We start from the raw sequence: 16,284 nt of genomic DNA on the forward strand, positions 1-16,284 counted from the left end.
AATCCAGTTAGTCTCGCTTTCTAGGATGGTCGTAGCGTCGAATATTATACGGTGGTGAAACTTCTCAGAATGTTCGGCGATGGCGCTGCGCTCTTTTTAGAGCTTCTAGACATTGTTGCGTGTTGTTTGAGTCATTACAGTAGGTTTTTTCATCTCGCCAATATACGAAGGGCACTCGGCACACGGGAGTTTGTAAACGACAATGGCGGTCCTGTCTATAGTTGGCCGGTCCTGCACGATGCTCCTGTGTGCACTCAAGGCTACACTTTTCAGCTTCCAGTGATTATCATTTCACCCAACTGCTTGTTCGTTAATTAGGCACGTGATGCTTCAATGTGATCACTTTTTCTCAACGACACACGGTGAAATTCGCCATAGCAGCTGTGCAACAATTAAACTTTCTGATTACCAAGGCCTCTAGAAAGCCGATGCATGCACGGGAGCAATCACTTAAGAACCTTGCGAAGTCGATGCAGATTACCAATCCACAAACACAAAGTCACCGCAAGAATACTTCGTACGAATGACCACCTACAGAAGCTGAAGCGCCACCGCGGTTGAAAAAGCAGGATTCATGTAGGTAGTTCACTATCTTTTTCAGTTATTCGTTACATCGCGCTAGCGTCTGATTCGCAAACCACGTTTCTCGTCTGTGGCCATTAGTAGAGCGGGTATTGCGCTGTGTGCCTAGCTTCTGCAGTCTAAGCGTGTCACTCATTTTGGGGTATACCACACATCTTAGCTTCGTCTAACCTTATGCCTGTACACTAAAAAAGTGCGGAAATCAGGCCGAAGCATTATAAAAGCATACAAAATCAGCAAGGCGATGACGGAGAACACGCAGATGTACTAAAGTGGAAGAGCGCTTATCCTGCGTCCTCTGTCTGGATTTTCTTGTTGTCATCAGGCAAGTTTTGTTTTTTCGCGAATGCATAAATTTTATCTCGCCAACCTTTCTATTATATGAAAGCTTTTGCGATAACGCCAGTCACTGCTTAATTAATACCGAACGTGGTGGTGCACACTCCGCACACTTCGTACAATGGGGCATGATAGTCTTTCTCTATAGATGCTTCGCAATTCACGAGTGAAGCACTGACGTCTGAGCAGCATCAGCGACGCCACAGTGATATACGATCAGTACAGTTGCAGTCGAACAACGGCACATGCCGGTAACTGCGGTGACAAATGCTGACGTCGGCAATGCGCACAACACATTATGCACAAACCACATTTCAAACACCGTATTCCTAGTTTGTAGTGAAGCATTTTTACGAGTATACCCGAGAAAGGGAGCACCCGTGTGTGCCTATAGTGTTTGCGCAGTCTTTGTCGTATAACGTGTGGTGCTCGCCATCGGTAAGAAGGAGCAAATAAGAAGCTAATGAATGTGAGAAGCAACAAAAATGTCAACGCAGGAATGACATCATAGACACCGCAGTCATCAAATAAGGAAGAGATAATGCTTTGCCAACCATTCCTCGGGTGCCTGGAGCGACTGCTTTAAGTGGATTCGGTGGGGAAGCTGCTTTATAGGGAGAGACGTTGCCGCCTGCTCGACCCAGGATAATGTTGTTCTCGTCGGTAGTATTGCTTGTGCTCACCCCGACTACGTTGGCGTCCCTGCGCGTGGAAACCAGAAAACAAGTTATATAATAAAGCAATACACATGCACAATAGAAAGAGCTGGGCCTCATGGAGCCCTTGCCGGCACAGATGGGTAGAAATGTGCTGATTCGCTCAAGCTTTCTTCTTAGGGAAATGCCAACAGCGTTCCAAACCAATTTTTCCAAGACTTTTTTTTACTGCATCTTAAGTGATTTCGCTCCGTCATCAAAAACAAACGAGGATTGACTCTTCGTTTGCATGCAGAGTATATATTGTGACACAATCAGGACGAATACATTGTATTGATATCACAACTCCTCCCACCATCTCTTCATTAAGCACACCATTTCCCGCTAGTTATGAACGAGGGAAAAAAACAAAAGGTGCCTGCGTTACATATGCCATTCAATCAGATGTCACATCTGTAAGTAGTGCAATTTGGACGCGACCACTGGGCTGTCAACTGCATTTTTGGACAGTCGGGACTGTTTTCCAGTCAGGCTTAGATATGCACATGGCAGACAACGCCATTGAGCGTCACTCTTTCTGGTATTTTATACGTTTAAATAAAATTATGATGAACTCGGTACGTGAGTCACCGTTATTTAACAAGTAACGTGTGCTTGCGGCAGAAGACCACACGCTGTTCATCGCAATATAATTCTCACTCCGATGTTTAGCTATGGCGGCCTAGTAGACCAGTAGCCGGTCTTGCCACTCAACTACTAGACAGCGATTGCGTAGCTATGCACAAATGCGCCAATTAGGATGGGCAAAGTGAGGTGACGTCAATGACAGAAAAGAAAAAAAAACAAATGGGCGTGCCCCCGCACGTCTTAGGGCAAACGTCGACGAAATACGATCTTCTGTTCGGAGGCGCTGCCTGAATATGAACGCCGTAAGGTAGTAATGACGGGAAACGAAAACAATGTAGAACGCAGAGCCACTGGTAGGTGGCTGCAGCGTGTCGTCTTAGCGAACACTCGGAAACACCTACTTTTCAATAGGTTCGAACTGTCAATGCATTGCAGCAAACACTATGGTCTTTAAAATTATGTATCTATGCATTTTCTGTCAAAGAAACACACTACCATTGATGTGGCGCCTCAGATACGTGTACTATCGTTTTTGATCGACAATATTCACAAGTGTGCATGGAGCCAGTTGTTGAACAAGGGCTTAAACTTTCCCGATTGTTTGAATTGTTTGACGGATAGGCGAATGTTAAAAAAGCAGGCCTAAATTTCTGCGTTCAAGCACCCCGTGAAAGATTATCGTAATTAAAGAGCAGGCCTGCGCGGGACACGCATTACAGTAATGTAACAAAAGCTGAAGGTGTGCCTTTTTAAGTTCTGTTTGTAAAATTTCTCAGGGCAAGTAGTGCAACTGCAGTTACTTTACATTTTACCAATTGTGCCAAAAGTTGAATATTTCAAAACAGGGAAGCACCCATTCCACAATAATTCTGCGAAAGAAGTGAGGTACTGTTTTCACATTCGTAGGGCGTTTTCTGATCTTTGTTGGCGCTGTGACTTGTGATTATTTATGGCTGAACACATTGTAACATGTAGGGACCTAAATATCTCAGTATTGTTACGCAATTAAAATCGGGTGATGCCTGCTGGCGGTTTTACTCATCTACCAGTTATATAAAATCTCCTGTCGTGACTACTGCGATATTTGTGTAGTGCCTCCGCACGAATTAGTTTCAAGCCTGAGCATAGGTTCACGGTGAAATAATCTACTGGCAAGCTGAGGGCTTTGTTTTGAATTCCGCACTGTTGCGATTTTTTAATTCACATTGTACGGGATAGCGCTTGAGGGCACCGTCGATGGCGGCCCGTGTGGCAGCAGGCATCCACGCCACCAAAATGGGTAGCTGCTGTAATCTCATAACAGATTTCACTGTAAATAAATTGTAATACTGTTCACACATTCAATAAATAGATACATCATTCTCGTGCCACTTTTTGATCGAATTAAAATTTTGGCTTTCCAAAGCCAAAATTTCTAAAGGCCATGCCGTACCTCATAACATCGAAAACCATTGCTTCGGGGACACGACTGTTGCCACCAGGCCAAATGGCTGCCGTGTGAATGTAGATCCAGTCGGGTTCCAGTATGGGCTCATTTGCAGCCCGGAAGGCCTGCGCGTTCGAACAATTTAAGTGAACAACAATCTCGGAAGTAGTGGGCACTTGGTTTTGGATTGCCATGGATATTAGCGTATTAGCGCTGTACCATTTGAATTTGAATCTGTGGTGATAGGATTTACATGAATGTAGGAATAAGCAACCAAATACGAATGGCTCCAAGACTGCCGTTCTTGTTGTGATGACGCAGGGGTAAAAGACAAGAAAAGAGCAGGCTTCATTTTGCGAGACAAACTATGGCAAAGTACCTCGAGATCATAACGTGCCGACACAGTTTAATAACATGTCTGTTCAAGAATTGTAAAATTGAAAAAGAACTTGCGCACATGACACAACAAATCTGGAAAAAGGACTACGAAATTCCCAACGTTGCACATATAAAGATGAAACTGCTCAAGTTGCGATTAAGCTATGCACGGCGAGGTCCCTCCAAGCTGTAATGTCGGCTTGGGGACAATTATTCTGAATTTGAAAAACAAACAAGTTTATTAAGGCTCTCAGGAGGCGGAGGTGGTAGGCTACCTATGAACACAGGCTACTAATTCACTTTTCCAGGTAGATAGTCGACTGCGACAAAATATTAGAGATGGACTTCAAAAAGTGTTTGTTATTTCTGTCACCACCAACTAGATGCTTTTAGTTAAGAGTTGTCGTTTTTGTTGTTTCCATCAGTGAAATGTTTCATCATTTCCATTTTTATCGCTCTTCTCAAATCGATTAGAGTTTCTTGAGATATTACTACTGTTTTATTGATGATGTCAGGAATAGTCATCAAGCTGAATATAAAGCAATAAGCAAAACTGTCTATTTACTGACGGCCTTAGAAGTGTCCAGTGAGTGCGTACCTCTCCGAATGACTTGGCACGACCCAGTATTCTGGTGTCCTGAATGATGGTGTTAATTACAGCAAAACCATTGAAGTCGCTCATTGTCAACTTCTCGCTGAAGTTACTCCGCAAAGTGGCACGAAGTGCTTTGCGGAACACGTCGCCATCCCATAGACTGGCCCTGTGGCAATCAAAAGACAACAAGCCGTCCATTTTACTGGAGCCGCATAAGTGTACAAAAGGAGCGGCGGTTATAAATACTCGTGTGGCCTATGGATATACTGTCGCTCTATGGGCAAAGTTTCAAAGCTGGAGCCGATGTTATTTGTTGTAAAAAAACCGATACAAACATACTGTTAGAACTGCGCATTAGAGCTTTCGCAGTCTTCTACATTCAACGCTTAGGATATTACGGCATCAGCAATTATTGTGTGACTTCTGCCTGTGGCGAGTTATCAGTGTTGTAGCATACATTCATTGACATTCCTAACACATAATCAAGTGATACAAATTATGCTTTTAAGTACACAAAGCTTGCAATTATTTACTTGAAGTGCAATCGAACAGTGTCTTGGGCCCATGTGACAGGTATCAATCTTAGTATTAATCACCTAAATATCGAATGTTCTAGTGGTACAAATAAAGCGTAGTCCTACAGTTGTCTTTACTTTATATATATTGACACAAGATACATTTAGAGTTCGCGCGCCAGCCATTTGCTACGCCCTTATTGTTGTGTGTGGTGTGCGTGCCAAACAGAGCAAGCGAGGCGCCGGTGGGGACTACCAGGATCGACATTGACAACTCAGGCACGTTCAAGCTGTGCCAAAGAACAGAAGACGAAGTGCCGAACTTGGAAGAAGTCAAGGTGTTCAGGACAGACATTTTTCTCTGACGTGTTCGTTTGTAGGGCACAAGACCACCAATTTTAACTATTTTATTAAAGTCTACTTCTCAACAGTGCATGATGAATCTGGGGTAAGAGTGAGGGTATGAACCCAACCTCTTCTGAACTTGAAAAAGGAAATTCATAGCAAAGGAAACTCGGAACCACCGATCTGCCCCATGCTCACCAGTGTAGCAGCCATCGCCTACGCGGTGAAGGCATTGAGTTTTCCCCTTTGCATTGTGCAAAGACAGTCACAGTTCTCAGTGGAGACGCTGCCGAGATGACTTCCCAGGCCGCGCCAGCACAAATTGCAGAATATCCGCCGATGACGCCCGAACCATTCCGCGGTGACACACACGAAGACGCGCAGAACTGGCTCCAGCAATTTGAGCGCGTCGCCAAGGTCAATGGCTGGGATGCTTCTCTGACGCTATGACGTGTTTATCTTGTGTTGGAAGATTCTGCACGAACGTGGTTCGAAAGCCACGAGGCTGCCGTCTCGACTTTGCATGAATTTCGACGGGAGCTACTTGCCACCTACCCGAGTACGGATTGCAAGGAAAGAGCCGAGACCACTCTCCAAGCTTGGAACTAGCGGAAAAATTAAAGCATGGTAATGTATGTAGAGGACAGCCCTGCAGTTTCTGCGAAGCAGACCCTAACATGAGCGAGGACAAAAAGCTTCGCCAGCTAATGCGAGGCGTAACACAGGAACTTTTTGCTGATTTAGTTAGGAATCCACCATCCACCGTTGCGGAGTTCTGTTCGGAGGTGGTCACAATAAAAAGAACGCTTCAGCAACGAGCGAGGATGTGCAACCGGGATCTGGGCATCACCACTGTTGACGCAGCATCCACTGCCTTGGGAAACAGTATGTAGTTTTTACGTGAACTCGTGAGGTCCGTGGTACGAGAAGAGTTCCAGAGGCAGCGACTCGACCACAGCGCTCGAGCTCTGTCGTCACTGGCCAACGTCACGCGTTAGGAAGTCAGACTCGCGCTTTGGGTTCCCCAGCCCATTCGGGAAGTTAAGCAGTAGGCCCAGCCAGAAGTGTCACCATCGTAATCGCCGAGAGTCTCATAAGCCGAAGCTCTACTGCATGAACCCCCCGTGCGTAGAAACATCGCAGCCACTTTGGTGTACAGCACTGCACCACCAAACACACTCCCGCCACCGGGTAAGAGAGCAAGGAAGACTGATATACAGCGCACTCCTGAGAGGGCACTTCTCTGCTACCACTGTGGAGAGGCCGGCCACCTGTATCGAATGTGCTAGTACCACCAGGCGAGGCTTTGGGGATTCTCAGTGATCACACCTAGACCTCGGAACGGGGAGCCTCCTTTCGAGATCGAGCAGTACCTGTCATCTCGTCAGCACTCTCGTGACCTTCAGCCACATCATCTTCGCTCGACAGCACCATTGAGAAGACACCATTGCGGCGTTCGAAACTGAAGAAAAAGTCAATGACCTGTGTAATTCGACGACAACGTGGCGGTACCTCCTAGGTCCAGCGTAGCTGCACGGGTAAGAAGCAATGCATTCAGTGACCATAAAGGGTTCTCTGGCAGCAGCACTGCGCTCATACCCGAATAGAGAATCTGCATTGCAAGGGTCCTTATGCAGCTTCATGAAAAATGTGCTAACGTCTTGCTGACAAACTTTGGGAATGAAGTACAGCACCCTGCGAAGGGGACGATCATGGCAAGTATACACGGCTTCGTCCAAGTTGCAAACCTGAACACCTCGGAGGCGTCACTACCTGAATTTCAGTACGTAGGTTTTGTACTAGAATGCTTCGACATATACCAACCACAGTCACCAAGTCAAAAGAGACAGACAGAAAACCTCATGACAGAATTCGCCGTGTGCTTTTCAACTTCATCCAAAGTCCGACGAACGCCAATCACGAAACACCTGCATCGTTGTCGACGAATCAGTCAGACCCATTTGCCAGAACCCATTAGGGGGTCACAAAAGGAAAGAGAAGCGATCGAAATTGAGGTCCCGGAAATGCACAAAAACGATGTAATTCAGCCGTCGGCGATTTCATGGGCATCACCGATGGTAGTTGTAAAGAAGAAAGAACAGTAATTACGATTCTGTATAGACTACCGTCACTAAGCGAGATGTTTATCCTCTTCCCAGGATGGACGATACTCTTGATAAACTACAAAATGCGAAGTTCTTTATCCTATCCCCAGGATTGACGATACTCTCACATAGACTAGGAGATGAGAAGTTGTATTCTTTCCTAGAGCTTAAAAGTGGGTACTGGCAGATAAATTGCACAAACGAGGTCGTGAGAAAACTGCATTCGTGATACCGAACAGGCTATACGATTCCATTCTGCCTTTGTTCTGCTCCCACGAAATTTCAGCGGATGGTGGACTGTGTGCTCTCCGGACTGAAGTGGCATTCTTGCCTCGTTTATCTTTACAATTTTGTGGTTTTTTCGGCTACCTTCGAGCAGCATTTCGAACGACTACGATCTACAAGGGTACATTCTTACTTTATTTGTTTCAATTGCATTTTACTGTAGCTATGTCTCCCTGCTACGTACATCACAATCATTCTCAATTCTACATTGTACAAGAGGTCCCCTTGCAGTCTCTGACTATGGGACCTCTTTCTGTATATCATGCACATGTATTCTTCTTCATTTAGCACAATAACACCTTCTGTTCTGTTCTATGCTTGAAGCTCTTTGTTTGGCGGACCTGACAATAAAGTCACCGAAATGCCCCCGCGGCTTCCAAGAGCTCCTTTTTTTTTGGGGGGGGGGGCGAGTTGTCAGCACTGAAGGTATTTGCCCGGATCCTGAGAAGACCACGGCAATACAAAAATTCCGAAACCAACGAACAAAAAGGAAGGTAGACGCTTCCTCGGACTTCGCGCTTATTACCGGCGCTATGTCAAAACTTTGTCGAAGATCGTCGAACCTCTGACGTGACTGAATAGGAAGACGCACCTTTCTTTTGGGTGAAGCAACTGAGGGATGCCTTCGATGAGCTGCAACACCATCCTTAGAGCCATCCAGTCCTCGCACAATTTGACGAGGAAGCCCAGATGTGATATCAACACTGAAGCAAGCAACTTGCGTCTCGCGGGTGTTCTCGTTCAGTGGTAAGATGGTGTAGAGCAGGTTAGTGCGTATGCTAGTCGTACACTTTTGAAGGTTGAGGCCAATTACTCAATGACAGAAAAAGAATGGCTTGTGGTTGCTTGGGCATTAAGCAAGTTTAGGCCATACTTATACGGTAGACTTTTTCGAGCAATCAGCTATCACTGTTCACTGTGCTGGCTGGCAAATCTCAAAAAGCCATCAGGAAGTCTTGCGAGATGGAGCCTACGACTACATAAATACGACGTAACAGTCGTCTATAAGTCTGGTCGCAAGCACAGTAATGCTGTCTGTTTGTCACGTGCGCCGGTTGATTTCATGGAAGCGACCTCTACGGTTAGCGAATAGGAGGTTCTTTTTGGGGAGCTGTCGCTGCATCAGAGATGGTACAGCTGCAGAAATCTGATCCTGAGTATGTGCTGTTGATCAAGTACTTGCAGGGACAACGCGTTCACCTTCCTCGTGTTTTTTCCCGAAGCCTGTTGCCGTTTATTCTCCGAAATGACGTTCTATACAAAAGAAATTTTGAACCCGGTCCAAAGAAATTCTCCTATGTCGTTCCGACAGTGCTATGACCCGAGATCTTCGAAGCATGCCACGATGACCCATCAACATCACATTTGGGTGTGAGCAGAACGCTGTCTTGTATTGCCACAAAATGGTATTGGGTAAAGTTGCTGAATTCTGTGCATAACTACGTAAGAATCTGCTGGGATGGCCAAAGGCGCAAAACACTACCAGTGAAACTAGCTGGTTTCCTCCAACCTAATGCACTACCAGACGCCCCTTTCGCTTAAGTGAAGATGGACTTACTTGGCCCATTTCCAACGTCGTTATCAAGGAAGCGACGGATCATTGTTGCAACAGCCTTCATAATTAGATATGCGGAGACGGCATAGCTTGTTTAGGAAACAGGCTGTGAAAGTAGCTCAATTCTTTGTGACCAACATTGTACTGTGGTAGGGAGCTCCTGCTGTGCTAATCACGGTTTAGGGAATAGCGTTTACAGCTGACCTGACACATTCCATCATGAGATTGACATACACAAGTCATAGGAGAACTACGGCATATCATCCACAAGCGAATAAATTGACAGAACAGATCAACTTACATCTGCCAACTGACATGTTGTCGGTGTACGTCGACGTAAAACATCGAACTTCGGACAGAATACAACTGCACGCAACGTTCGGATACAATACTGCTGTGCAAGAGACAACGCGAAGGACACCTTTTCAACTAGTCTTTGGCCTAACAGCCACAACGCCCCTCGATGTAATGTTACTTGTCGATGATAACTCCGACAATGACCATAGCACCAGTGACATCACGCAAACAGCTGAATAATCAAGGCAGCTGGCACGACATACCATTCAGCAGCATTGAAAGGTGATGCCGATAGGTAAAATTTTCGACGAAGAGACGTCAAGTACGCTTCTGGAGACAAATTGAGGGTGTGGACACCCGTACACGTACGTGGGCTCTCCAAAAACCTACTTCAACGTTAATTTGGCCCCTATAATGTGCTTCGCCAGCCAGCTAGACCCTTTCAATTATGAAGTCCCAGAAGATCAAGTTACATCATACAGACGGCTGCATCCAACAGAAACTGTGCAAGTCATCTGAATGAAGCCATACCATGAAAGACAATGCGCAATGAAGTACCACCGCTGCATGATGCCTGCTACTACCGGTGTAAATACTATACAACACCGTCCTGGACCTTAAACAAGCATCGGGACGATGCGTTCTCGGAAGCGGGGTAATGACGCAAGATGCAATTAGAGTTCGCGCGCCAGTAGTTTGCGACGCCATCAATGTTGCCTGTGATGAGCGTGGGAAACAAAGCAAGCGAAGTGCCAGTGGGGACAACCAAGATCGACGTTGAAAACTCAGGCACGTTTGAGCTGCGCGGTAGAAGAGAAGAAAAAGAACTGTCGAACTTGGAAGAAGCGAAGATGTTCAAAACAGACATTTTTCTCTAACTTGTTTGTTTGTAGGGCACAAGTTCGCCCATTTTAGCTATTGTATTAAAGTGTTCCTTTGAACTGTACGTGTCAATATAGTTATTTTTTTGCCATGGTGCTTACTGACAACGCGCTCTATTGGCACCACATTTTTTGTGCTATTTATTATAACCCTGTCATGATTTTGTATAGTCCCCTGAATGTTACGTAGGCTAAAACTGTGAAAAGTCAATCACTGTAGAAAGAGGGACGGGAAAAAAGAGAGCGAGAATCAACTTTTTTTATTAGGCGATACCTTCCAGCACAAGGATTTTAAGTTTAAAATGACTAAAGCTGAGGCCCGGTCCTACGCTTTGTGATGAGTCTAAGCTAATTGCTGAGAATCGAACTTGCCGAGGCTCACATGAAATCGCGTTATAGCAACTTAGCGCCGAAGCTGCAATAAATATTATACGAATGACAGCGTCACTGGGGCGCGGTTGATTGACTAGGCTGCGAAGTAGAGGATGACGAGGCAGAGAAGGAATAGCCAGGCTTCAGCAATTGCGTTGTCTCTTTGCCTCATTTTCCTACAATGGCGCAGTCGTCAAAAGGCTTTGGTGAACCTCAGCTGCCAGCTTGAGTTAATCCGTCTTCCAGAGGAACGCCGTTACGCTTCTGCGCTGATAGAACCCGCAAGGCAACCTTCGCGGCAAGTACAGATCTCACCAATAGCTGATGGCGTTCAGGCTGCCATTACAGTTCCGGGCCACTCGCCCTGCGACGAGATACGTCGTGGCCACCCTGCGCATGGGCAAGTCTCCCTATGGAAGGCGTACATGCCTCGTCGCTACCTGGAAAGCTGTTGGTGCTTCAATCCTCGTCTGAGTACGGTGTGGAGGCCTACTCGGCGCCGCAACACCGCTTTGTGGTCACAACACAATTAGGCCACGACTCATCACACAGGATTCGCTTGCCTGGGAACGTCGTTGACGCTTCCAGTGGCATGGTTCCCGTGTTCTCGTTTCCTACCACTACTAGATCTCCAAGGGACGCCGTCCACGCGTCCTTGGCCATACATTCTCTCACCAGGAGGCCCAGAGCCACTGTACACTCCGCGGATGCCGGCCCTGTGTCTCCAATTGAATAATTCGACAGAGCCACCAAGCTGCACCACTTTATCGCCCAACTTCGCGTCACGACTGACACCTTGCTAGCGTTCAGTTCCAAGCTCTCACCGGGCGCATTGTCAACTTTGTGCTCACTCAAGGTCATGTTGGCTGCGGTCGCCTCACAAGAACTTTATTCCTGCCCACACGAGAATTGTCACAAACTCCGTTGATCACTCACAGAGCTCTCTGAGCAACTGGGCTGCTTGGCGTAGGCAGACTCCGGTTTCTCGCCTCACGTTTCACTGTGGACTTTTTTTTCGGCATTACCAGAGCTCTGCGGCATTCAAGACGACGTTTCGAGATAGACTAAGGCCATCAACTCACTGGGCACCCCCTGCACCTGGTCAGAAGAACGTAAATGATGATTGTCATTGATCACCTTCATGGTGTGGCCGAAGCATGACACTACTATGATAATTTGCAACAACAACCCTGGCCCCAGTGGTGTGCAAGGCTTACTACTGTTTTTCGGTCTCCTTTCTGACACTTGCAATTTTATTCCTGCCGACCAATTTTCTACCGCGAATGGTAGATGTGAGGATCACAACTTCGCGGGTGCATCACAGCCACCTACCACCCCGCCAGCTTTTGCCAAACAAGATAGGGAGGGACACGGTGTAGCATGGCCGTTTACAAATGTGCTCACTCCCACACATCGAGCTCACGCAGGGCACCAGCTCGACTTCTCATCGCAGTCCTTTAGCGCGAAAACAAATAACAAGAATCCCCTCGAGCATCAACAGTTGGCTATGCCGCCACCAAGCTCGACATATTCTGGGCGCGCGGCCTTTGCCCTGCCAGGCGAACCATGACTCAACTCTCCACTCTCTCTTGATTGCCTGTAACACCACGGCGCACACTTTACTTCTACAGAATGTAGTCATGTCCCGTCATAACGAGATCAGCCCAGACCAGTCTAAGCCACTGGTCTGGATGCCGCAGTCAGTGGACGCCTGCGTGTGTGATAAACATTCCCTGAGAGACGTCTCTAGTAAATCACCGATTGCGTCCGGAGTGCGAAAGAAGCAACAGCGATGGCTGTGACCTTCCCGCAGGAGACAATGCCATCCGAATGCAGTACCTGCAGGAACGCGCTCAACGCCATCGCCCGAGGATCAAACCCTCTAACGATCCCATTGACAAAGCCAGTGGTGTTCACAGAAGTGCGCGGCAGTGTCGGGCACCCTTTCGCAGTGCGACCGATGCACCCACCGCGAGGGTGCCAAAGTCACTGTCGAAGTTTCGGCAGCTACACAAGACATGTCGTGGCGTAAAGAAGACATACTGTAGTGCCACGCTAGAATTGACCAGCTGGCCGCGCCGAAAAAGAAGGAGCCACGTGGCTCGTGTAGTGCGAGCTACGAGAAGAGAATGACCTAGCTTCTTGCCTGGCTTGACACTGCAGCTGCGACCTCGCCTACACCCGCGTCCCAAATAAAGATCCGCGACGACGGCACGGCATCATGAGCTGCCGTCTCGTTTCTCAAACATATGGTGTCCCGGACGTCCGGCTCACCATATGTTGAGGAGCCAGAGATGAGACGGTGGTGACGAGGCCGAAGGCTGTCACAGCTGCAGCGTCTAGGCAGGCAAGGAGCTAGGCCGTTCTTGATTCCTCGTGCCTCGCACCCCATGAGACACGTGTCTGGCTTTTTTCGGCACACCCAGCTGGCCAAATCCAACACGGCGCAACAATACCACTACAGTACACTCGATACCGCTCACCACAAACGATTCTACCAGCTGGTCATACTACGTCGCAATCCTGGCCAAGTGTAAGATTGACAGCACCGCTGGCACGTGATGATTGACTAAGTTACGAAGTAGAGGAAAATGAAGCAGATAAATAGCAGCCGGCCTGTAGCAAACGTTTTGTCTTTGCCTCCTTCCTCTACACTATATATATACTGTGACGACGTGAGAACGACGAGTACACAAAGCACCTCAAACAGATACGCCTAATCAATCACAGGAAAAAAAGACTGCAACGTATTCTTCGTCTCCACCATCGGCCAAGGACACTCGCACTGCTTCGTTGTCGCCGGTACTAGCACATATGCGCGTCATTATTCCCCCTTAAAAAACATTACCCCGACGGTAAACGTTCGACAAGCAAAGCAAAACTAAAAAGGCACAGTTAGCCACTGACAGTGAGGCTTCATCCGAAGCACGTGGACAATTTCTGGCAAATGTCTGCGGCGCTTAGAACACTAAACGCTGTCCGGAACAACCTCGTAGTTGACGTCACTGATACGACGCGGAACCTTGTAGGGTTTGAAGTACCTTCGCAACAGCTTTTCGGAGAGCCCACGCTGACGAATAGGTGTCCAGACCACACTTTTTCACCCACGTTGTATATTACAGTTCTGTGCCGTTGGTGCAATGTTTGGCGTCGTCGTCTTGTTGTTGGGTGATTCGCAACCTGGCAGGTTGTCTGGCTTTCTCTGCTCGCTGGGTCTTCGGTGTCCGTCTCATGCCATCATTTTCATGCGGGAGCATCGCGTCTAACGTTGTCGCAAGTCCTGGCCAGTATTAGTTTTGCGTCAACCTCGCCAGTAATCTTGCGTAACGCAAGTAATCAGTGGTAGGTTCGTCGTGGCAGGCTTGCAGTACTTCACGGTGAAGCGAAGAAGGAACGACGAGCAAGTATCTGCTGCAGGCGGGCTAAAAGTTCTTTTGATAAAGAACGTCATTCCGCAAGCAGGACGATGGCAGCCTTCTCAAAAATAACTTCAGCACGCTATGCGTTCACGCTTGTAGGTAATTTATGAGTGGTGGCAGTTTATGGTCGTCGAGCTGCTGTTGAGAAAAGGCGGCAATGTCCACAATTCCAAAAAAGTCGTGTCGTCGTTGTCATGCGGTGGTACCGTCTCAACAGGACATCGAGAAAGACAGTCTGCGTCGGTGTGTCATTTTCCCGACTTGTAGGCAACAGTGAAGTCAAATTCTTTGAGCCAAAGACTCCAGCGCGCAAGACGGCCAGGTGAATTTTTCAAGTTGATTAACCAACAGAGCGAGTGGTGATCGCTGATGACGGTGAATGGGCAGCCGTACAAACAAGGACGAAACCTCAAGACTGCCCACATCACTGCAAGACATTCTCTCTCCGTCGTAGATAGTTAACTTCTTATCGGGACAGCGTCCGGCTGGCGTAGGCGATCACCATTTGCTTGTTGTCCTTCGATTGTATGAGCACTGCTTCAAGACGCACATCACTAACGTCTGTATGAAGTATTGTTGGCGCGTCTTCATCTAAGTGGGTGAGCACGGGCGGTGTTTGCATGCGCTGACGAAGCTCGTAAAATGCGTCCTGCTGGTATTCGCCACATGTAAAGGGGATATCTTTTCGAGTAAACTGTGTCAATGGCCATGCCATGCACAAGAAATTGGCAATAAACTGTCGGTAATAGGCACAGATTCCCAATAAAAACGTCACACTGATTTTTTGCCTGATCGCGTCGGGAAATTATTAACGGCGGCAGCTTTATCGGAGTCGGGTCGGATCTCTTGGCTGCTCACAACGTGACCGAGGAATCGAAGTGTGTGGAAGCCGACGTGGCACTTTTCGGGTTCTAGAGTAAGACCAGCCAAGCGTATCACTTCAAAACTGCTTCGAGCCTTCGTAAGTGCTCTATGAAAGTCGCCGTTTAGACAATCACGTCATCGAGATACACCAAGCAGCTTTACCACTTAGGTGCTGACAGAACCGTGTCGATCAGACGCTGGAATGTTGCTGGCGCCAAACACGAACCGAAAGGAAGTAACTGACATTTATAAATTCTATCGGGCGTAACAAAGGCGCTGTTCTCACGTTCTCTCTCATCCACTCGATTTTGCCAATAGCCGCTTTTCAAGTACATGGGCGAAAATTAGCATGCGTTTCGTAGTCTATCCAATGAATCATCAATACGCGGCAGAGGATAGACGTCTTTATTTGTGATCTCATTTAGCTTCCGGTAGTCGACGCAGAAACGCAAGCTGCCGTCTTTCTTTAAGACGAGTACTACTGGTGATGCCCAAGGACTGTTAGATGGCCGAATAACACCATCTTCGAGCATCGTTTTCACCTGTTTTTGAATTGCTTCTTGCTCTTTTGGGGCTACACGATAAGAATTTTGCCGGATGGGTATGGCGTCGGAATCCGTGATGACACGGTGTTTAGTCAGTGCCGTTTGACCAACTCTTGATGTGGTTGAGAAGCAGCCGTGGAACTTGTTGACCAGCGTGAGAAGGTGGTCTCGCTCAATGGGAGATAACGTTGGACTAACTTCGACAGGTGTCGGTGTAGTGATAGTAGATGCTGGTGCTTCCTTCTATAAATGACAATCTTCTATTTGAGCGAGTTCGTCGAAATAGGCAACAGCCATGCCTTTAACTATGTGGCGGTGTTCTCTGCTGAAATTTGTCAACAAGAGTTCAGTACATGCATCAATAACAGTGATGACAGCCCTGGCAACAGAAATGCCGCTAGTGAATGCGAGCTCCTTGATGTGTTCCGCGATGCCGTTTTGTAAGGTGTCGCTATGCACGAATACGACAAAGAAACTTCGTGGTGGCAGTATGACATC

The 16,284-nt window shown here is 47.4% G+C and overlaps 1 protein-coding gene across 1 annotated transcript in view; it reads right to left on the reverse strand.

Annotated features, from left to right (window-relative positions):
• Positions 1-16,284, reverse strand: part of LOC119178408 (uncharacterized) — a 110,364-nt gene that overhangs the window by 40,255 nt on the left and 53,825 nt on the right. The window contains exons 9-11 of the mRNA XM_075867406.1: positions 4,607-4,769; positions 3,637-3,755; positions 1,476-1,623 (exon numbers count right to left, since the gene is read on the reverse strand). Coding sequence (XP_075723521.1) covers positions 1,476-1,623; positions 3,637-3,755; positions 4,607-4,769 — 430 coding nt within the window. The remainder of the gene's footprint in view (positions 1-1,475; positions 1,624-3,636; positions 3,756-4,606; positions 4,770-16,284) is intronic.

Source organism: Rhipicephalus microplus, chromosome 1 (assembly GCF_043290135.1).
Source record: "Rhipicephalus microplus isolate Deutch F79 chromosome 1, USDA_Rmic, whole genome shotgun sequence".
Lineage (NCBI taxonomy): Eukaryota > Metazoa > Arthropoda > Arachnida > Ixodida > Ixodidae > Rhipicephalus > Rhipicephalus microplus.